This window comes from Lemur catta, chromosome 7, assembly GCF_020740605.2.
Source record: "Lemur catta isolate mLemCat1 chromosome 7, mLemCat1.pri, whole genome shotgun sequence".
In the NCBI taxonomy this organism is placed as follows: Eukaryota; Metazoa; Chordata; class Mammalia; order Primates; family Lemuridae; genus Lemur; species Lemur catta.
The window spans coordinates 64,571,098-64,595,062 of record NC_059134.1 but is presented as its reverse complement, the minus strand read 5'-3'; the positions used below and the strand labels follow the sequence as shown (position 1 = coordinate 64,595,062).

The 23,965-nt window shown below is 43.4% G+C and overlaps 1 protein-coding gene across 7 annotated transcripts in view; it reads left to right on the top strand.

Moving 5' to 3' along the window:
- DENND2B (DENN domain containing 2B) overlaps window positions 1-23,965 on the top strand; it is a 109,373-nt gene that overhangs the window by 50,034 nt on the left and 35,374 nt on the right. For 5 of the 7 annotated variants that reach the window (XM_045557467.1, XM_045557463.1, XM_045557469.1 and 2 more), the window contains exon 2: window positions 8,620-8,724. In XM_045557467.1, coding sequence (XP_045413423.1) covers window positions 8,645-8,724 — 80 coding nt within the window. In that variant the 5' untranslated portion in view covers window positions 8,620-8,644. Of the gene's footprint in view, window positions 1-1,913; window positions 1,920-8,619; window positions 8,725-23,965 lie in introns of those variants that run through there. The other 2 variants (XM_045557466.1, XM_045557472.1) reach the window with 2 other exon arrangements.

Here is a 23,965-nt window from a genome sequence, read left to right as displayed (position 1 = left end):
TCCTTTTGGAGCAAGGCATACTGTCAGACACACAATTATGCCTGCAGAGAAGTGCCAAATGGATGTTTAGAAATGTCACCTAAACAAGGACAAATAGGTTTTTTGCTCTAGGACAGGAAAGTTCGTTCTTAGAGGCTAGGCACCCCTCAGAAAGAACTCCTTTTGAAGACTGATCTCTAATTGGTCCCCTCTTGGACCTTTGGAAGCGTACCCTTGGATCAGGTGAGGGGACAAGGACCGGAGGTGGGAGAGTTGCTGGTTGAAGGCTGTCCTGAGCAAAAGCAGGCAGCCTTTCCGAGGGCTTTCTTTCTGGTGGCAGTGAGGGGAATAGATGACTGTGCCCTCTACCACAGCAGGCTCCCCTTCCTGCACTGCTCATTCCCAGCCATCTGGAAGGTTTGTGCAACTGCTCGCAGTGCTGCCATGCCTCCTAACCCTCCCCACTGGGATGCAGACTGGAGAGCTGGCACTTACCTGCTGACTAGGGCAGCCAGGTGGCAGCTGAGTGAAGCTGGCCAGGAAGCAGTGCTGAGAGGGGAGGAATGGTGCGGAACTCCAGAGGGCTCGCTGCACCTAACTGGCCACTTGTACTCAGCTCTGGCCAGCTGTTGTCATCCAGAAACGCAGTGATGGCAGATTTTCTAATTTTTCAGGAGAAGCTAGAATCTGAACTTTTATTTGTACTCAGTTTCTTAAATGTTTGACAGCTATTTCAAATTATGTAAAAAATAAAGGGAAGGCCAAATGAGCCATGTCTTTGCTCTTACAGACCACAAGTTTATGACTTCCGGTGTAAATTCTTTTTCCCAGGAGTGTGGAAGGGAGGAGAAAGTGAGGAAAGAGACTGTTAGCTACCAAGGTGGGTGGCAGGAAGGGATGTTTTGAGATACAGAAGTGCCGAGTACATCTGAAGACTGAGGAAACTGTTAGAATGAGACATTGAAAATGCTTTCACTGGATCCAGTGATGTACCGGTTTCTTTGTTGTGGAGGGTCACTGGTTCTCTGCAGGATGGAAGAAGCTAATAGGTGGGGGAGGAGGTGGTGGGGCTGAGTGTCCATCTTTTATGTGATCGTGGGTGGGCAAACCTTGGGAAGATGGTGAGTAGTGACCCCTCGTAGCTTTCCGAGTCTTTAGAGGGTGTGCTGCAGGACACAAGCTTACTGAAAATGCAAATTCCTAGGCCCTATCCTCACAGATTCCCATATAGGAGGTGGAGGTGGGGCCTGGGACTATGCATTTTTAACCAGCACTCCTTCGATGTTAAGCAAAGTAAGTGGACAGTGTAGTAAGATAGAGCTGGATCCAAGTTCCTGTTCTGTCACTTCACTAGGTGAGTGATCATGGGACAGGCATTTAATTTCTCTGAACCTAAATTTTCTAATCAGAAAAATCAGGCTGTATTATCACTACCTTGTAGAATGATGAGAACTAAATTGGAAGATGATTGGAGGCCATACAAAGTCCTGGCTCAGAGCTGGGGCACAGGTGTAGGCCACCTGGGCTCAAATCCCTGCCTTGCCACTTTCTAGCTGTGTAACTTGGGGCAAGCAAGTTCATTGCTGTGTGTTTCGGTTTCCTTGGTAAAGTGTAAGTAATAATGATAATACTTGCTTCATAGGTTGTTAAAAGGATTAAATGATTTGATACATGTGAAACACTGATGACTTTAGCTATTATAATTATATATATAAAAAATCTAGGCTGGGTGTGGTGGCTCACGCCTATAATCCTAGCACTCTGGGAGGCCGAGGTGGGAGGATTGCTTGAGCTCAGGAGTTCTAGACCAGCCTGAGCAAGAGCGAGACTCCGTCTCTACCAAAAATAGAAAAAATTAGCTGGGCATGGTGGCTTGCACTTGTAGTCCTAGCTACTTGGGAGGCTGAGGCAGGAGGATCGCTTAAGCTCAGGACTTTCAGGTTGTAGTGAGTCATGATGATGCCACTGCACTCTAGCCCAGGTGACAGAGTGAGACTCTGTCTCAAAAAAAAAAAAAAAAAAAAAAAATCTAGCAGCATGTCTCATAATATGTTGTACCTTTGCTTTTCCTTAGGTCCTCTTACTGTGGGTAACAAATAAATTAAGCCTTAATTCAAATGTAACTTTCTGAGGAGGCCTTCCTGGAGTCCACTTTTTACTTGACTTTTCTCCCTTCACAGCTCTTTCAAGGCAGAGACCGTGTCTTCCTGTTTTTATATCCTAACACCCTGCACAGTGCCCGACAGGGTAAATAGATTGAATGGCAGTACCAGGGAGTCTGAAAAATGACCACGGCTCAGGAATGAGAAGTTGTCTTCCAAAATATCCAGGGAAGCTATCATGGGAGTAGGTCATGTCATTATTATTGCTGTTACGGTGAGAAAGTGGGTCTTTGAAACTCCCATGTGTGAAGTCATTAACAAGCAGTTGACAGAGGCAGGATTGGAGCCAGTTATCTGACTCAAGTCAGGTGTTCTTCCTACTGCCCCTCAAGTTCCTGGGACTGTGGTCTTTTTGTCTGAGTGCAGAGTTTGCAGAAAAGTTCCAGAGGGACCATACTGTGTTCCTTTCTCTGGACTGTAACTTTTTAGATAGTTGCCTTTAATGTGTCAAAGTTGGGTTTTTAAGGAACTTGTGATTGGTGGTAGATGCTAATTGAACAATTTCATTTTCCAAACATGTAGTTTCTGCCTGGACTTTGACATTGATGGGCCTGGGAACTAGTGAAACAGCCTCTCATCCGCCTTCTTCTCTGCTCTGTTCCCAGTGGGTATTTCCTCTGCTTTAGGAGCGTCTTCCCTCCTACAGCCTGACTAGCCAAGGAATCAGGCTGACAGCATAGATGAGAGCCTGGAGCTGCCTTTAGGAGGCTGGGAGAAGCAATATGGCCCAGGAAGCCAGCAGGCTGAGAGTGCTGCAGCCTGAGCTTCGGGTGTAAAGGGTTAGCTTGACCTTCAGCTCCTCAAGCCCCCAAAGTATTCTCTGACTCTGATAGACTTGGCCCAGAGAGAGCATTTGGGGAAGATGGTGGATTGGCATCTATATTCTCCTAAACTAGTGGGTCCATCTGGGGTTCTCAGCAGTGTCTGCCCAAGATGCCTGAATTCTTAGTCTACTTTTAAGAGTGGCATTTGCACTCTTGCAGAAATGTGACTTAAGGGTCCCTGCCATGGGACTGGGAGCAATTTTGTTCTGCTTCTCTCTTGGTTAAATCTTCACAGGATTTTTCTTCTTGACTCCACCCAAATGTCAGAGTCAGCTACATTTTTCCTTCTTACTAAGTTAGCCCTGTGTTCTCACACACATAATAGCATTTCAGAGCAGCGAGTCCACCCTTCTAAAATTGGAAATTCAGAGAAAGAAAGAATATGTTTTATATCATGTTCTTTGAATATATTTCAGTTTCTGGTCTTTCCACAATTCTTCTGCCCTTTCCCTGAGGGCCTGCCCTGGAGCTGATAGAGCATGTCAAGTGTTGTTTTGATGGGTGGTAATGGTTATTGTGCCCATGGCTACCATTGCTGCAGTTGAGAGTTGATGCTTAGCAAGTTGATTTGTGTAGCACTATGTTCCCTGCGGACCCTGAGAGCTGGCCTGAGAAAGCTTCCAGAGGCTGGCTGCCTCTTCTCTCCTTTTTTTCTGTTGCACACACAGCTGTACACCAAGCACTTAACTTGGCACTGAACTGGTGCAGGTAGACAATATCTCACCAGAGCCAGCATGCATAGATAGATGCCCTGGTGGCAAGATTCACTGATCATCATCATCACCAACATTATGCTATATACTTAAGTTTATAAAGACTTTTCCCCACAACAGATAGGGAAGGCTTTTCTCCATTTTATGAAGATAAAAGTGAGGCTCAAGGTTGGTTTCCTTTTTCCAAAAGCAACTGCAGTATTCACCTTGGAGGGATGTTTCATTGCTGTCACCATCAGATAATCGTACATAGGCCTGCTGGCTGCTTCCTCCCATTCCAACTGTACCACTCCACTGACTTCCACTATCACCAAAACCAAAACCAAAACCCTGAGAGCTTACATGAAGTTAAAGAAGTTTGAGCTAATGCATTTCATGTTGAAATGAGAAAAGAACTATAAATGATATCAAGAAGTAGGGTTTGACCTATTTTTATCATTGAAACCACTTATTTGCACCAATATAATAAATAAGATGGCCTCCAGGATTAAGATCTTTAGTGGCCATAAATAAATATATTTGACTTTCATATCCAGGTACACTTTATTTTGATCAATGTGGTATGAAGATTCCAACCAGAGAGACAGAACTATGTTCATGAACTGTTGAGCTTCCATGATGGTGTTAGCAAAGGCCATAGTACACATTCACATTGGAAATATGCTTGATGTATTGATTGTGTTGTCTCTCATACCCTCTCACCAAAGTACTTACACAAGTTTTTTTAGCTCTTGTTTTATTTTAACATCTATATTGAGATATAATTCATGTACCATAAAATTGATCTATATAATTCAGTGTTTTTAATATATTCAGAGAGTTGTGTAACCATTGCCACTATCTAATTCCACGGCATTTTTATCTCCCTGAAGAAATCTCATACTCGTATCAGTCATGTCCCATTCTGCCACCCTCAGCCCAGCCCTATGCAATCACTAATTTACTTTCTGTTTCTATAGATTTGCCTATTCTGGGGATTTTATAAAAATGGAATCAAGGTTTATCCATGTTTTAGAATGTGTCAGTACTTTATTCCTTTTTATATCCAAATAATATTCCATTGTATAGATAGATATACCACATTTTGTGTATGTGTATTCATCAGTTGATGGACATTTGGGTTGTTTCACTTTTTGGCTATTCTGAGTAATACTGTTACGAACATTTGTGTACAGGTGTTTGTGTGGACATATGTTTTCATTTCTGTTGGTTATATACCTAGGAGTGGGTCATACTGGTTCATATGGTAACTCTGGGTATAACTTTTTGAGGAACTGCCAAGTTGTGTTCCAAAGTGGCTGTACTATTTTACATTCCCACCTGCAATGAATGAGGGTTTCAATTTTTCTGCAGTCTCACTAGCACTTATTTTTATCTGTCTTTTTTCATTATAGCCATTCTAGTGGATGTGAAGTAGTATTTCATTGTGGTTTTGATTTGTATTTCCCCAATGACTGGTGATATTGAGCATTGTTTCAAATGTTTATTGGCCAAATTTATATCTTTGGAAAATTTCTATTCAAAACCTTTGCCTACTATTTAATTGGGTTATTTGTCTTTTTATTATTGGGTTGTAAGAATGCTTTATATATTCTGGACACATGTTTCTTAGCAGATACATGATTTGAAAATACTTTCTCCCATTCTGTAGGTTGCCTTTTTTACTTTCTTGATGGTATTGCTTACAGCACAGTTTTTTTATTTTGATATAATGTTTTTTTCTGTTGTTGTTGCTTGTGCTTTTGGTGTCTTATCTAGGAAACCATTGCCAGTGTCCAGTGTCACAAAGGTTTACCTGTATGTTTTCTTTTAAGCTTTGCTTTTGTGATTGTAGCTCTTACATTTAAGTCTATAAGCCATTTTTACTTAATTTTTATATATGGTATGATGTAGGAGTCCTATTTTATTTTTTTGTATATGAATATCCAGTTTCCCCAGCACCGTTTGTTGAAGACTCTTCTTTCCCTCATTGAATTGTCTTGGCATCCTTGCTGAAAATTATTTGACCATAAATCTAAGGGTTTATTTCTGGACTCTGGACTCTGGACTCTGTTCCATGGATCTCTGTTTTTATTCTTATGTCAGTACCATACTTTGTTGATTACTGTAGCTTTGTAGGATGTTTTGAAATTGGCAAGTCTCAGCCCTCCAACTTTATTCCTCTTTTTCGAGTTTGTTTTGGCGGCTCTGGGTCCCTCACATTTCCATAAAATTTTAGGATCAGCTTGTCAGTTTCTGCAAAGAAGCCAGCTAGGATTTTGATGGGTATTCTGTTGAACTTGAAGATCAATTTGGGGAGTTTTATCATCTTAACAATATTCAGTTTTCCGAGTCATGAACATGTTATGTCTTTCCATTTTTTAATGTCTTTAATTTCTTTCAGTGATGTTTTAGTTTGCAGTATACGTGTCTTATACTTTTCTTAAATTTATTAAATGTTTCTGAGTGTTTTATTCTTTTTGCTATTATTAATGGAATTGTTTTTAGATTGCTCATTGCTACTGTCTAGAAATAAAATTGATTTTTATATTGATTTTATATCCTGCAGACTTTCTTGAACTCACTTACTAGCTTAATAGTTTTTTAGTGGAATCCTTAGGATTTCTATGTACAAAATCTTGCCATCTTCAAATAGAGATAATTTTGCTTTTTCCTTTCTAATATGGAGGTACTCTTAAATTTTAACCTTTTTCTTCCTTTCATTATTTGGCATAAAATAGTATTCCCTAAAGGATGGTGCTTTTACCATTGGTGATATATTAGGTTATTAAGTATGAAATGTCTCATTTCCTTAAGTACTAAGTTTGACAGTTGATATCTCTGATATTTCACTTTGACACTTTTTGTTTTATTTTTATTGTGAAGATACATCCTCATTCTTTCAAATGCAGGCTTTGGTTTATGATTATCTTGCAAATGTTTTTCTAGAGCAATTTTTGTGAAACCATGGATAAGTTGAAAATTCATTTTATTTTCAAATATGAGTTCTATTGTGGAACCAATGCAGCATAGACAGCTTGAAATGTCAATGAAGTGTTTGGGAAGGATGTGTTAATGAATGCACAGTACGACGATGGTTTGAGAAGTTCTGTTCCAGTGATTTTAATCTTGAAAATGAGCCACATAGGTGACCTGAGATCAAGGTGGGTAATGATGAGGTGAGAGCTGTACTGGACTCAAATCCTTCTCAACCTGTGTGTGAATTAGCAGCAAGGTTTGAAATTACTATTCCAACAATATTGGACCCTTTGAAACAAATTGGCAAGGGTGCCAGTAGCTGACAGATGGATAGATGGGTACCACTTCAATAAAACAAGTGTCAGAAGAGAAATTATCTCTAAGCTTGCCTTTCTTTGCTGTCACAACATAAAGCAAACTATTTCTACAGCATATTGTTACATGTGATGAAAAATGGATTCTTTTTGACAATTGAAAGCATTTGGCACAATGGCTGGATAAAGATGAAGTGCCGGAACACAGTCCAAAACCAAATATTCATCAGAAAAAAAATAACGCTGTTTGTTTGGTGGTCCAGCGCTAGTATTATCCACTACAGCTTCATGAAACCTGGCCAATCAATTACAGTGAATGTCTGCTGCAACCAGTTGGATGAAGTGATGAGGATGTTTGTGATTAAGCAGCCGAGATTGGTCGAGAGAGACAGGCCAGTCCTCTTACAAGACAACGCTCGACCACATGTCACATACACAATGCTGCTCAAACTACGGAGGGTGGACTTAGAAACTCTCCATGTCATCCACTGTATTCACCAGACCTTGCACCAACTGACTGTCACTCCTTCCAGGCTTTGGACTACTTGCAAGGAAAAATATTCAGTTCTCAGCAAGCTGTGGAAAATGCTGTTCACTATTTCATTGCCACTAGCTCTCCAGGCTTCTTCGCTGCTGGCATAAACAAGCTACCATTAAGATGGCAAAACTGTGTTGATAGTTTAGGTGCATACTTTGATTAATTGTAGTGCTTCTTTTTGAGATATAATAAACTAAACTTTTGATTCAATATCGGACATTTCATATTTAATGACCTAATATTAGCTAACAGTATGTGAATGGACATTTTTTGCTTTGTAAATATTTAAATTCTTTAATGTGTATTTTATTTTAATGAGTATTAGAAAAAATATGGTTAGTATTTCTAGCTCACAATTTGATGGTATCTGCTCAAATGTCCCTTTATCATAATGGTGTTCCCTGAATATTCTATTAAAATAACACACCCTCTTCTCTCTTTTCCTCTACCTAGTGTCATTTTTTTCCCCTTTATACCACTTATCATCACCTTACATTTTATACACAAATTTACACTTAAGTGTTACACAGATGTGATGCATGCGTGCTTATTGTCTGTTTCTCCCCACTGGGGTATAAGCTCCATGAGGGCAGAGACTTTGTTTTATCCTTGCTGGATTGCATTTGCCTTGGATGTGGGTACTCAGTAAATATTGGTTGAATGAATGAATGTTTATTGTTTAGAACAAGGTTAAATTTTTTTTTAAGAAAAGGGAATTGATTGACTAGTCTTAAAAAAAAAGAAAAAGAAAAGGAAATCAGTTTCAAGTTTATTCCAGAAAAATAAGGAGGTATACAAATGTGGCAGAAATCATAAAGGCTATGTGGAGTGACAGAAGTTTGGGGAACTCCCTTAAGAAATGAAGAGAGCTGGGATTGAGGTGGAGTTTTATTTTTATTTTTTCATTTTCTGTGAAGTGGTAAGTTATCTGTTAGCTCATAGACTCGTCCCTACCAGCGGTCTCTTGAGGCTCTTAAGCTGTAACATATGGAGTTAAACATATGTGGGAAAGTGGTTTCTACCACCTGCCACAGAAACCCTCTTGGCAGTTTTGGAGGTCCTCTGGAAGATGTTTGAGGTGCTTTTGGCTGCCCGCGGAAACTTGGCTTACAAGCCTTGTCTTCTTTTCAGGGCTCTGGGTTTGCAGAGAGCCGAAATGACCATGACTGCCAACAAGAATTCCAGCATCACCCATGGAGCCGGAGGCACTAAGGCCCCTCGGGGGACTCTGAGCAGGTGGGTAGGGGAGCACTGCTGGGGGATGGCATCAGGGGCCGGCCAGATGTACATAATTACCATCATGACTCTGATAATCATCCAGGTGACTGGTCTAGGCCAGCTCATGGACCATTAGGCAGAAGACATTTTCTAGTTCTGTAAGTTTTCCTAGGAAGTAGCAAACAGTAACCCTAAAATAAGCTTTGCTTATGCTGTTGGAGAAGGCTAGTGTTCAGGGACGGAGCTGGCAGGAAGTAACTGATGTTCTTCTGGCTATAACCGTTTCTCAGGGTGGGGGCAGTTTGGGACCTGTGCCTGAGCTAGGATGCACTGTAGTGAGCGAGGCTGACCACATTGGGGTAGGGTGGGTAGGCAGTTACACACATTAGCACAAGTTGTAAGCAGAAGTCCAGGCTTTATAGGAGTTCAGACAAACCACAGATTTTGGAATCATATAGAATTGGGTTCAGATCCACGCTCTACTTACCAAATAGTGAGCTCCCAGAACGTTTTCCTATGCCTTTTAAAATCTTAGTTACCTCATTTGTGAAATAATGATAATAGTACTTATCTCACAGAGTTGTTGTGAGGATTAAATGAGATAATATATGTCTCTGCTTAGCTTAGTGACTGGCATAAAGCCATTCAATAAGTATTAACTCCCTCCTTATGATGAAATCAAAGCTTCCAGAACTGGCAGATAGAAGTATAATGCTCTCACCAGGGCTTCTCAGGTCTTGGCCAAGGCTAGATGCTGAGGTCCTAGAAGAACCTTTAGTCTCTTTTATTAAAGCCACATACTTTTGAAAGCCCCTTTTGCTGAATCTCTGGTGGAAAAATTTGCCTTTTGGGACCTAAGCCACAAGAATGGATTGCTATGAGAAGGATGCTCAGCTTTGGTGATGCTCAGGGCTAGTTCCTTCCTGAATGTCTGGGCTGTGCAGTGCTAGGCTGAGTCCACTGTAGTGTGGCACACTCAGGTCTTTGGTCAGAGGGTAGTGGTAGATGTTTATTCATTCAGAACTGGAGTCCAGATATAGTTAGTACAATAGGGCACCAGATGTAGCCCCTGGGAAGTGATTGGTGTGAAGGAGGTGGAGGTTCTCCACATCATACACGCAGGGCTTGTTTCCAGGCAGAAACGGTCTGGATAGACTGTGCCAACCAAACAGGGATTGGTGGGCTCTGACTTGTTAAGTACCTAAGAGCTTGGGACTTAGCCAAATAACTTGAATATCCACTGTGTAGCAGCAAGACCAATAAGAACACTCCCTGCCCCTGCCCCATTTGACCCCTCTAACCTAGACTGGTGTTGCTGGCATACCTGCTTCCCTGAACTGGGTAAGGCTGGGAATGTCAGGGGCCCCCAACTTACTGGATAAAACAGGTGGAGAAACTGACATCTTCCACAGCGTGTTGGTGGCCAAGGCAGCAACAGGTTGAGATCTCAGAGTCTTTGTCTCCCATTGTCTGCTCCTAGAAACCACTTTTCTGGGCTCCTACTAGCCTGGTATCAGCCTTTACCATGGTTGAGTTGGCCATGGAGATGGGAATTAAGGTTCCTTTTTTTTTTAAATGTCAGACTACTGTAGAGGTAAAACAAACATATGTGATTGTATATTTTTATTCTTAATTTTAAAGAAATGGTATATTTAAAACCTGACTTGGAGATTACCATACCCAGCAACCCCAAACTCCTTTGAGGATTCATTTTTTTTTTTCTAATTTCCACCATATAGGGGTGGGGTGAAGGATTTGGAGATGCAGTATTTATAACAAGTTTCAAAGCAGAACCAAGACTGCTGACAGGCGCCCCAGTTCCTATTTGGAATACATGCCTACATGTTTCTAAATGTTTTCAGAAATCACTCTTCATTTAGCTTCCCAGCATGCTTGCCATCATAACATACTGGATGATGTATGAAAATATGTGAGCCTCAGATGTGCCTAAACAAAGCATCTTTTCCAGCCTCCCTTCTAAGTCTTCACTTCCTTCCTGCCACATTTCTGCTTCTCTTCTCCCCTCCCTCCTTTCCTGGGAACCTGGCTTTTGTTGGGGAGTGATAGGCCTCTGTAGCTAGCTAGCTACACCCTTCTCTTAGAGGCTACCCCTGGGCTGTAGGTGTTGTTTAGACATTGTGATCTGGTGGTTTCTTTGGCTGCCTTCTCCCTGGCCATATCTGGGTGTGTTCTTTGGGCTGAGTAAGGCAGTAAATCCAGTAAATTACTGGTTTGAGTCACTTCCCCTGGGTGCCAGGCTCTGTGCTAGACAATGAGGGACAAAGAGGGATGATCCATTCTCCTTGTCTAAGGTATTTATAACTTGGATCGATGATGTTGGCACCTGAATTTCTTAGTCTGACCTTTCAATAGCTGTTTGGCTGTGACCTGGGGCCCTTTTATCATTGCTAGCCCAGGAGTCCAAGGAGGAGGAGACTTCCTGGTTCAGCCAGGGCTTTGGTTGGGGAGTGGAGGGGTGCCAGGGCCTTGGAAAGCTGGGCCTTTGACACGCTGGCTGATATATTTGTATCTAGCTTTGATGGAAAAGGGAGCTCTGGGGCATAGAAAACTGGCAGGGATAGGTAGACAGAACCCAGCAGAACTGTCAAGGTATATATTTGCAGTGCTGTATCTTTAATTTGTGTAAGACTTCACATGGTGCTACCACCAACCCAGTCTGGGTTAAAGATCCTGGATTCCAGTCCCTAACTTTTCACAGGAGTTTTGCTCATTTATTCCCTTTCTTTACCTTTGCAGCCCAGTCTTGATTTGGCAGGAATATGTAGGAGGGGGAAATCTAAGCCTTTGCATTTGACTGCCTAAGTTTTGTTGTGTCTTGGTCTCCTAGAGCAGGTTTCCTTTTCTCTTTGTTGGTGAGGCTGAATGGGCATACTGTTTCCCCCTTACCTGCCAGATACACCTTCCCAATGGGCTGTTGCCACTTCAGCTCGCAGGATATGGTTGCATCCAGCTCTTGGGGTGAGAGGTGGGAGCCTCAAAGCTCCTCTGAATTCCAGAGGTCAGACTTTATTGTGTTGGTGTTGATGACCTGGGGTGGGACTGGAAGCAGCTTGGTGACTTGCAAACAAGGAAGTATTATGTTTAGAGCTAATTCAGCTGCCTGGATGGGGACCTTTGCCACTTGCTACTCTCAGATTTCACTTATCTGAGACCTGGCAGATGGGGGATTGGGGGGTGCTTTTCTGAGAAGACCTGCTGTGCCTGCTGATTTCCTCCACAGCTTCTTCACTGCGAAACTCCAGCACTTGGGGGTCATTGCAGCTTGGAAATACAGACTGTCAGTCTTGTATTTGGGAACCTTGCTTCCAATTGTAGCAGCGAGAAATCTGGATATCTGTGAGAATATACGCTTATTGAGGCAAGGACTTCTTTCTGTGTTCCCAGAGCCTGGAAATGCCTGACACATAGAAGACATTAACTATTTCTTGATCAGTTGACTAGATGGGTGGGAGAGCAACCTCTTAGAGCATAGGCTGTTGTGCTATTCGAGTCCTTGCAGTACTTTCCAATGGGTCTTCTTAGCTTTGGACTCTCTGTCTATCCAGTCTATAGATTGTTAGGAAGGCGCAGCTTTTTGAAAAGGGGCTTTAGAGTTCATTCACTCTAACCCACTTTATTTCCATATTGGGAAATGGAGGCATAGAGAAGAGGACGCACTCCCTAAGGATATAAAACTAATGAGAGGAAAAGCTGAAGCCTACCTCTCTTGATCCTTCTATTATTTTATTATGTCACTACATTCACTTCCCTATAAATATTGCTGTTATGGGACCTCCCTGCTCAAAAACTACTGCTATCCATGATAATGTCTAACTGAGTCTGGTTTACAAGGCTTTCCATGATCTGGCTGTGACCTTTCTGCCCTTATCTTTCCCTGATCTCTAATGCAAATCTTAAATTTCTGCCAGTCTAGATGCAAATGTTACTTCACTCCCAGTGCTTTTCGTGAACACGCAGTTAGGATGGATGCCTGACCCCCCTGTACTTCAGAATCCTTGGTTTGGAGCCTCCAAATGGCAGTTATCATGCAATACCTCATAGGGGGCATATTTGTGTGGGTCTTATTTCCCCTACTCAGTTGGAACTCTGGAGGCCCAGCATATACTCTGTTGGAGTGTTAGAGTTGGGAGGGATCTTGGGACACATCTAACTCAGTTACTTCCATTACATATGAGGAAGCTAAAGCCCACACAGCTAATTGACAGTGGAGCCATACTTTCAAATCATATTTGCAGGCTTCTGTGCAAAGGGTGGCTTCAGTTTGTGATATGGTGAAATCGAAGATGGCATGAAGTACCACTGCCAGAGTGGGTACAGATTTGGACCCTGTGCCTTAGATTTCAGGAACAGGGTACGAGCTTACAGAAAAGAAAAATCTTCTGAGAGTAGTAGCTGTGGGTAAAAGATAGTATTGCAGAGCTTGTCCTGGCCATGGTAGGCAGCCCCTCGGGAGGACCCGCGGCCTCAGCCTGTTACCCAAGATGCTTCCTAGAACCCAGCCATGATGCCATCATTACTGTTCTGGTTATTTATTGCTGTATAACAAATGACCCCAAACTTAGTGGCTTAAAACAATAACAGTCATTTGTTTTGCTTGTAAATTGCAATTTGATTAGGGCTTAGCAGGGAAATCTTGTCTCTCTTCCTTGCAGCATCAGTTGCTGTGGTGGTGACACAGTGCTAGGGACTGAAGTCCTCTGAAGGCTTACATGTCTGACAGTTGATGCTGGCAGTCAGCTGGGAAACACTTCATGTTGCCTTTACATGTGGTTACATGTTTTCACAGCATGATATCTGGGTTCCAAGAGTACACATCCCAAGAGAACAAGGCAAAAATGCATGTCATTTTAATGACCTAGCTTCAGAAATCAAATAGTGTATTTTCTGTTATGTTATATTAATTATAAGAGAATAACAAAGGGTTGCCTAAGTTCAGGGAAAGGGAAGATAAATACAAAACTATCTATGGGATAAGTTGTGATACCTGTCTTGGGAAAATACAGTGTGCCACAGTCTGCCCTCTGATCACAATTCACATCCTTCTCAGATCAAAATATACTCAGTCTCTCCCCTAAAATCATAGGTCTCATCCTATTAATGGCATCAACTCAAAGTCTAGAATCTTGTCATCAAAATCAGGTCCAGGTATAGATGAGACTTTCTGGGTGCAGTTCTGTTCATTGAGTGCAGCTCCTTGAGTACTGTTTGTCTTGTTCTAAAGACCTGTAAATTAAAGAGAATATATATCTGCCACCCAAAATACACTGGTGGGATAGGCCTAAGATAACCACTGTAGATGCTTCTTTTCAAAAAGGGGGAAACAAGATGCACCTAGCAGTGACTGGTTCTTTGTCATTCTTATATTCAGTGAGGCATCTTGTTGCTAATTCCTTGGTTGGATCTTGGTTCTACTGCCTCAATTCATTTACCTTGTCTCTAGCTCTACCCTCTGGGGTTTTGGTTCTGCCCTCTGGGTCATCCTTTCTTTTCCATAAAAAGTAGCTCGTTATTGTAGGTAAGTAGTTTTCTCCATCTTCTTTGTGCCCTAACACGTTAAGGGTCCAAAGCTGTCCCTTCATTTTGTACTCTGTCTATTCTTTTTAGTCCAAGCTAATATATTTCCTTTAAAAACTTCATGGGGCTAGGCTGGGTAACTTATGCCTGTAATCCCAGCACTTTGGGAGGCTGAGCCAGGAGGATTGCTTGAAGCTAGGAGCTTGAGACCAGCTTGGGCAACATAGCAAGACTCATTCTATACAAATAAAAAAAAAATTAGCTGGGCATGGTGGCATGTACTTGTAATCCTAGCTACTTGGGAGGCTGAGGCAAGAGGATTTCTTGAGCCCAGGAGTTTAAGGCTGCAGTAAGCTATGATTGTGCCATTGCACTCCTACCTGGGTGACAGAGCAAGACTCTGTTTCTAAAAAATAAATAAATCAGTAAAGCTTAGGGTTTGAGTTTTCACACACAATAAAACCATCACTATAATCTGGAAGCCATTTCTTAATTTGAGAATTTTTTTCTTGTCTAAAGAGACTGACAATGAAAAACAGTTTTATTTTTTGACCCAACAAGCCCTTTCTCATTTATGTTTCTTTAAATTTTGCTTAAAAATCGAACAGTTCCTTTTTAGCTCATCTCTTTTCTCTTTTTTACTGTAGGCAGCTAGAAGAAGTCAGACGGCATCTTTAGCACTTTGCTTGTAAATCTCCTTCACTGGTTTATCAAATTTATTAGCTGTATTTCCTATTTTCTGTTACCGCAGGCAACAGAGTTACGAAACTTTTCAACACTATAAGGGTCCCTTTTCTTTCAGCTTCTAATAACATTTTCCTTACTTTCCATTAATCCCCTGCTGACAGCCCAAAAGCCAGTGTTTTAAGATTTTGTTTCAGTAGCCACCCCACTTACAGGTACCAAAATCTGTTCCAGTTATCTACTGCCAAATGACAACCACTTATGCTCCTAGACTCCACGGATTAGGAATTCAGCCAGAGCACTGCAGGGATGGCTTTCCCCTGCCTCGCCATGTCTGCCCTGGCTAAAAAGACCTCGTGGCTTAGGGTGGCTCAATGGCTAGGGGCTAGTATCACCTAGAGGTGCCTTAACTTTCATGTCTGGGGGTTGATGCTGGCTGTTGCTGGGTCTGTTCTTGGGACTGTCAGCTGGAACACCTACGTGTGTCCTCTCCACCTGGCCTGGGCTTGCTCCTAGCATGGGAGACAGGATTTAGAAGCTGCTAGTTTCTTGAGTCCTGGGCCTGAAAAGTAGCATGGTGTCATTTCTACTGTATTCTATTGGTTAAGCAGTCACAGAGCCCAGATTTGAGAGGAAGGGTTATTTTGACAGGAGGCTTGTCAAAGAATTTGGGGACCAATTTTTAAAACCACTACAAGTGCTCTTGGCATGGTTTCCTAGAACTGGGTTTCTCTTTCTCTTGGCTTCATATAATTTCAGGCTCTGCTTTATACAGAAGCCCAGTTTTTACTGGAGTAGGGTGGGAGGGATTTTCTTATCAGGCATCAGTAGCCTCAGAGCGGGCTTCCCCATTGTAAGTATTCTCTGTGTTCACTGCTGCTACTACTTAGAAGGCTTGGAGTTCCTACTCAGAGAAGAGCTTACCGATCCTCTTTGTGCATCCTTAGAAATCAGCTGGGGGACAGACATGTACGGCTTTGGTAGATTCTTAGATGTGCTTTCTGGGTGTGAAAAGGCAGCTCAGTTTGTGCTGTGACCCTAGCTACCTTTCTACTTACCGTGACAAGCTGTGAGGGCCCTCGAGAGTCTCTGTAGATGGTGGCCTAGACATAGCCCCAGTTGGAGGCTGAGGGTGCTCTGGATCCTGGATCCTCCCAGCCATTAATGATGAGATTGTTTTGGGAGCAGGAAGGCCAAGTTGTGAGTGTCACCCTGTCTTTTGTCTTTTTATTGGGACTTTTCTGGAATCGGATGTCAGTGGGAGTTAGCAGACAATCCTCTGCTCTGGGCTGGGGAACAAACACCCGGACTTGCTAACAGGACTCAGGCAAACTTTCTCCTTTTTCTCCTTCTCTGTACTCAGAGTGTGGCCTTGGAGTAGCACAATGAGAATGCTGTCCCCGAGTTGGGGCAATTGCTGAGTGGTGGGAGGATGCTGATGCCAGCTGAGCCAACAGGGCCCTTAGTTGGAAGCTCCAGCATGGTGAATGGCCACCTCCTGAGCAGTTTCATTTGAAGCAGGCTAGATAGCTGCTTAGTAGGGATGGAGGTATATTGGAAGCTGGGCCCTGTGTGACCTTAACCTGCAGACAGGCAGGCTCACTTCTTGACATTCGTAGCATATCCTAGTTCCTCTGGGGCTATTTCCTGGACTCCTAGGACTTTCCCCCAACTGGCTCCAACTTGGTCCCTTCCTGTTACTAACACTTGTAGTAGCCCTGTGACCCGAAAAAAAAGCAACTTCAAACATGCTGAGTTCAGAACTGCCTTGTCCTCAAGGACTAAAGACAGCCTTCCCTCCAGAAATGTCCCTTGATGCACTTGACAATATGTGGGACATTCCTCAGCACAAATGCTTCCTGCTGTGTCACTTGAGAGGGCCGGTGTCTCTAACCCAAGGGTTGGGTCATGTTCATATGAGAGAGTACCAGAGGGAATATTTTGCACTTTAACTCTCACTTTCTGTCTATGTGTGTGCATGAGTGTGTACATACACTTGATGCTTTCTCTTTAAATTTCTCTTTCCATACCTTAGTTCCTATTCTTTCTATCCTACTTACTTGTCTTACATATATTTGTTTCTGTGTGTATGTGTGTTCATGGTTCTCTGTTTCTTTTAAATTTTACTTTACATTCTCTTCCCCTTTCTGTTATCTGTTGATCTTACCCCACCTCTCCTGAAAATGTTGGTTTTGGCCAGTTGCATGCTGTGTTGGCATCCATGCCCCTGCTGAGCGGCAGAACTGGCTGCTTGCTGGCAAGGCCATGGCACAAGTGCCCAGTTCCACAGTGTCTGCCTCCCCAGGGGCATACTCTGGGATTGTCGAGTAACAGAGTGAGAGATGGTAAAAGCAGAGTCTTGGGTGTCTGTTGGCTGCTTTATATTTGCTTTTTAAAAATACCTCTTTTACCTTTATGGAATTATTTATAGTGTTCAAACACTTTTAACAAACTTCTATCATCTTAGTCACGTATGTAGTATGTGAGGATACTCAAAATAAGTGTTTTCCCCATTTTATGGGAAAAGAACCTGAGGCTCAGAGAATTTAGGTGACTTGCCCATGAGCACACCCAGGGTGTGATGGAACCAGGGCCCAGGTCTCTAGACTCTTTGTCAAGTGTATAATTTTTGCCTTACGGGAGAGGGGCTTTGGGGGCTGACAGCCGTGCTGGGCTACATTAAGTGCTTTGTGTACCTTTCTGTGTCATTCTTCAGGTCATAAAGCACAAACAGAGAGGCAAGGAAGTCTGTAGACAATGTCCTGGGCAGATATATGGGAGACCTAGGTTTTAACTATTTTTTCATTCATTCATTTAGTCATTCAACACAAATATATTAATTCCTACTAAATTCTAGGTATGGTGCAAAGTGCAAGGGATATTGGGTTTTACAAGATACAGTCACTACCTTCAAGTAGGTCCACTCACGGTCAAGTAGGGGAGCGGAAGCATCATGGCACAATGATGTGTTATATATGCCGTAACGGACATTTTTCCAGGCACAGTGGAGGCATCAAAACCAAAATTGGTCATCTCCACCTGGGTAAAGGGCATAGGGTGTGAAAAAGCTAGGAGTTTGATGTGCCCAAGGGTGGGATACAGAACTGGTATGGAGGGAGAAATAGTATGAGATGATGAAAGGACAAATAGGAGGGCCTTGTCAGCAGTGCCGGTGAATTTGCGTTCTATTCTGTAGATGGTAGGGAGTTTCAAGCATGATCAGTCTTGCATTTTAGAAGATGAGTGGTTAAACCAGAACTGGGTTAAGAATGAAGGTGGAGAGAGAAGTTAAGAGACTTTTAATAGTCCTGGTGAAAGATAAGACCTGAACCAAGGAAGTAGCAGTAGCAGTGGGGATGGGGAGCAGGGGGCAGATCTGAGAGATGTTAGGAGCAGAATGGAAAGGACTTAGTTACCAAGTAGATCAGTGTGGTGGGGAGAGGGCTGGATCCTGATGCTCAAAGTGGGGGAAATAAAAACCTTTTCTCTCTCAATATAATGGGTTGGGAAACATGCAGCAGTCAAAGCCAGGGGTGATGGAAGCATAAGGCAGCACAGGGATGAGACCGTGTGAGAAGGCACCCAGCTCAGCTCAGGTGGGTAGGGAAGATGGTTCCCCAGCCTCAGGCCAACCTTTTTAGATGGGCATTAGGTCCCCACTTCCCTTGCTGCCTGCTGAAGGCATCGCTTCTGCATTTGTGCCCTCTGTGTCCTGTATTGACAACTTTTCCCTCCACTGGATCATTCAAGCATGCAGTGATATCTCGTAGCTCAAATTAACAAGGAAAATGCTTCTATTCCACATTTTCCTTAGTATCATCCCATTTCTTTGTTCCCCTTTTTAGGGAAACTCTTTGTGAAAGAGTTGTCTGAACTCTCTGTCTCTACTTCTCCCATTTTCTTGAATTTCTTCCAGTCAGACTTCTCTTCCTACCTCTCCACCAAAACCTCTCTTCGTAAGGTCACAGTGACCTCCGTGTTGCCAAATCGAATGATCATTTTTCAGTCCTTCTCTTACTCAGTTGTTGGCAGATTTAACTCAGTTGATCACTCCCTATGTCTTGGAGGTCTCAAGACATCACTCTTCATGTTTTCTTTTTTTCCTCACCAAATGCTCTTCTCAGTCAGTCTCCTTGACTAGTTCCTTCTCCTTGTCCAGACCCCGAAGCACTGGACTATCCCACAGCTCAGTCCCTGGACTTCTCTAGCTACACTTAGACCCTAGATGATCTCATTTGGTCACATGGTTTTAAATAATATCCATATACCACTGCTGACTCCCAAATTGAAATTTATAACCTGAACTCTCTTCTACCAGGTGCTGAGGCCAAAAATCTTGATGCCATCCATGTCTTCTTTTTGTCTCTCACACCTGTCATCTGATTTATCAACAAATCCTATTGGCCCAGCCCTCAAAATAGATCCATCTCTGGCTGTGCGTGGTGGCACACATCTGTAATCCCAGTACTTTGGGAGGCAGAGGTGGGAAGGCCAAGAGTTCAAGACTAGCCTGGGCAACATATCGAGACCCCATCTCTACAAAAAATAAAATAGCCACGTATGGTGGTACATACCAATAGTCCCAGCTACTTGGGAGGCTGAGGCAGGAGGATCGCTTGAGCCCAGGAGTTTGAGGCTACAGTGAGGTATGATCCCACCACTGCACTCTAGCCTGGGCAACAGAGCAAGAACCTGTCTCTTAAAAAGAGAAAATCCATTTGTACTGCTAGCATTCTAATCCAAGCCACCATAATCTCTTGTCTGGATTGTTGTTACAGTGGCCTTCTAACTAGTCTCCTTGCTGCCCGCCTTGCACTCCTGTACTTCATCCTCTGATGTGAAGTCAGATCATGTCACCCTTCTGCTCATACCCCTTGAAGAGCTTCCTTCTCTTTCAGATTACAAGCCCAAGTCTTACCATTGGCCCATGGGGTCTTCTGTGATGTGGTCTCTGGTGTCTGTCAGACTCATCTCCAGCCTACTCTTGCTCTTCTCCCTCTGCTCTGGCCACATTGGCCTCTTTGTTGTCCCTGGAATGCAATAGGTATACAGTTGTTTCAAGCCTTTGCCCTACTGCTCTTTCTGCCTGAAACATCCTTCCCCTGGATAAACACATTGCTCACTTCCTTCAGGTTAGGGGCACATGTTACCCTGGCAGAGGGGCCTTCCCTGATCTCCCTATATACAACAGCAACTCATCCCTACAGTTAATCTCTTATCCCTTTGCTCTCCTTTGTTCCTCTTTCTTGGCCCCATAACAGTCTCACAGAGTTGATTAACTGTCTGCTCACTCTAAAACAAATAAAGCAACACTGTGTCCTCCACTAGAATGTAACCTATAGAAAAAGAGACATCTATTTTTAGTCTCTGCTGATCCTTAATGCCTAAAATAGTGTCTGGAATATATTTGGTGCTCAGTATATACTGGTTGAATAGATAAAGAGCCAAGGAGTGTTTCAAGCCTGGTGGGGCTGGCACACTGGGGTCTGGGTGATAGGTGGCTTCCTTTGTTCAGGTTCAGAGAAGGTTAGCAAGGAGCTGTCCTGGGAACCCTGAAGACATGAAACTAGAGACTGTCAGTGCAGAGTTGGGTGCCCAGACCCAAAAGAAGGCTTTGCTTAAGTGGTGGCTTCCTGAGGCAGCTGGGATCCAGGCACTGCCATTCTCTTGGCCCTGGTTTCCTCTCGTCCAACAGGGGAGAATTATCTTATTTTCACTTCCAGTCTGTTTGAGGAACTAGGGAACAACTAGAGAGAGTGAATGTGAAGCCCAAGAGTGAGTCTTCTCTCCCATCCATGCCAGGAGACACCAGGTGCTATGTAAACTCATTATCACAAAGATCCAAGCATCCTGACACCTGGTCCCCATTGTGTCCCACCTGAAGCTTCCCTACTCTCTAGGTGACAGTTCTCTTGAGCCCTCCCTCCACTTGGGAGCAAAGACTGATGGAGACCTATTCTTGGGATTACACAACTAGCTCCATCTTCAGGGAATATTCCCAGTAGAGCGTCAGAGCCTGTTGTAGTGAGACAGATCCAGTCCAAACATCATAGAAGCTGGTCTGTGGGGAAGTGGAGGAGAGAGGTGTGGAGATGCAAGGCCCAGGCAGTGCTTCTGCACTGGGATGGGGTGGGCTAATTATACGCAACCCTGGCCTTTCCCACTTGTGTCATTTTACTACTGCAATATAGCAAACCACCCTAAAATTTAGTGGCTTAAAACAAGTTATTATTTGTCACATTTCTGTGGGTTTTCTGGGCAGTTCGTCTGCTGGTTTCCCCTGGGCTCACTCATGTAGCTGGGTTCAGCTGTCTCCAAGACGGCCTCACTCACGGGTCAGGCAGTTGGAGGCTGGCTGTTGACTGAGGTGCCTAAGCATGGTCCATGTGACCTCTCATCCTCTAAAAGACTACAATGGCTTCCTTATGTGACAGTCTCAGGGGAGCATTCCAGGTGTTAAAGGGAGAAACTGCAAGGCCTCTTGAGACCTCAAGTTTGGAATTCAGACAACTTTTAATTCCTACCACCATATTCTGTTGATCAAAGCAAATCACAAGGTCAACTCAGATTCAAGGGGCAGGGAAATAGACTTCATCCACCTTTCCATACTATGGGCTGCAAAGAATTCATAGCCATATTTAATTTATTACCCCTGCCGTTTAGAATCCAAGGACAGAAATAAACTGACAAGGTTTCCCAGGTGATGATTCTGAATAGCCATCCCATTGTTAATATTAGCAATTATGAAGTTAAGATTGAGCACTATGTGTTAGACACCAAGCTCGATACTTGATATGTATTATTTCTGTTTCTCAAAACAATCCTCTGAGATATGTAGTCTTTTAACCTCCATTTTATAGTTAAGGAAACAGAGGCTTAGAGAGAGAAAGTTACTTGCTTAAAGTCATATAGTTTGTACGTGGCTATGCTGAAACTTGAACCTAAGGCTGTGGTGTTCTTAACCCTCTATTGAGAATGACTAGTCTGGCATAACCTGGTAAAAAAAACAATACTAACGATAAGTAGCATTTTACATCCATGGTCTAGTTTATCCGTTATGACAACCGTGTGATGTAAAATGTAGAACGATTTTGAGGAAATGAAACTGGGATGCTCAGAGTGAGTACATTCCTAATAAGAGATAGAATCGGGAGCATAGAGAGAGATAGCAGTGAATTCTACCCTCAAGTGAGACTGTCAACCCCTTATCTATACTGTTCACCAGCTTATCCCCAAGACTGCGGAGCAAGTGAATGAGTGCCGCCGTCTCTGTGATGAACCCAGGGGTGCCTGGGCTCCAGGTCGGCATAGGCAGGCCCTTCTTGGGCAGGGCCTCCCGCTGTGGGGAGGCTGGGCGGCAGCACTTGCAGCATGGGCCCACATCAGCAGTGATGCCAAAGACAGCACCATAAAAGGAAAGGGCCAGTCTGCTCTCTGTTTTATGTTTCACAAGAGGAGAGAAACAAAACCTCAGTTAAAGCAGCCTAGGCACTGAGAGAAATTTCTTAACCTGCAGGGATTTTATTCATTCTGGAACCGCTATGGGAAGTAATAGAATCATTCTTTCTGAAAGCATGCTGGAATCAGATGGACCAGAGATGCTCAGCCATTTTTCTGTCCCACCTGTGGGAGCCATGCCCCGTACCACCGTAAATAACAGTGGTTCCATGAACCAGTGAATTCTCACCTTGGGGATTGGGGAGACACATCCTTAGGGGAGCATATATCAAAATGTCTGGAGTGGGTGAAGCATGTGTAGTTTCAAAAGGCTTCACAAGAGATTTTGAATAATCTCATTAGGTACCTGTCATTGCCCACTAGAATTTAAACATTTCATGAAGACATGAATTTTTGTCTGTTTTCTTTACTCTTGTATCTAGCACCTAGAACAGGGCCTAGCACATAATAGGTGCTCACTAAGTCTTGAATGCATAAACCAATGATATGCTCCTTTATTAAATGCATCTTTTCTTACCTCCAGTTGAGAATAACTGAGAGTCCTTAGTGTAGCCCAGGCACTCATTTGCTTAGGGGGCTAGGCTGACAACCTTTTGCTTCTCTGTTTCTGTAAAATAAATAAGAGAGACCTAGGGCCTCTGTCAATTGTGAGTAGGTTGAGATCTCCCCAGGCTCAGGCCTGGCACATTGCCCTGCTGCTGCCTACCCTAGGGAGGGCTAAGGCTTATTCTGTTCACACCTCCTACTGAGCAGAGTCTCTTTGGTCATTGGCTCGGCTGAGCACTGAATTTCTCTCATCTGTGCCCATGTACACATGGGATGGCTCTTGTTTGACTTGCCCTTTTAAAAACAACTTAAGCATGTTGAGGTTTCCTGTTGATCGCGGGCAGCCAGAAGCCTGTGACCCAACAGGGAATTGTTGGCCAATCCCTGACTCACCCGAGCTCCAGTTTTCTGTGTGTGATCAAGCGGTGACAGCAGCCTGGCTCGGGGGCAGCTGGCTGCCTTCCTGGGGATGGCATGGCACTCTGGAGCCTGCAAGGCTGAACAACCCAGCACTGAGGGCCATGGCATTAGGGTCGGGTAGGCCTTTGTAGCAAGCAGTGTTGGGAAAAATCTGCTGTCTTTGAACTAAAACTGTTTGGAAAGAATTCTGAAAGTCGAGAGTGATTAGCTTAGTAGACCACTAAAAAAGTGTGCTGAAGAGGAATTACGCTTATGGTTCTCTTCAGTAAACTCACGTGTACCTTTTCCTTTTTTTGCTCATTGTTCTCTGAGCATCTTCCAGATGCTGGCTGTGTGTCCCTTGACCTAAAAAGAAATCATGGTCTAGTAGGGAAGACTAAGAGGTCCTTCATACTTTTAAATGCTGAATTCTAGACAGGGGTGTGCCCAGTGCTGTGGAGATTTCTGTCTAGGGTCTAGGTGTTTCACAAAGATAGCAGAGGCACTGCTTCCTCTTTAGAAAGGCAACCCATCGTAGTGTAAGTTCATGTCCTGGTGTCACTTACCAGCTGAGTGACCTTGGATGAGATATTTAACCTCTTTGCCTTAGTGTTTTTCATTTGTAAAATACATGTCA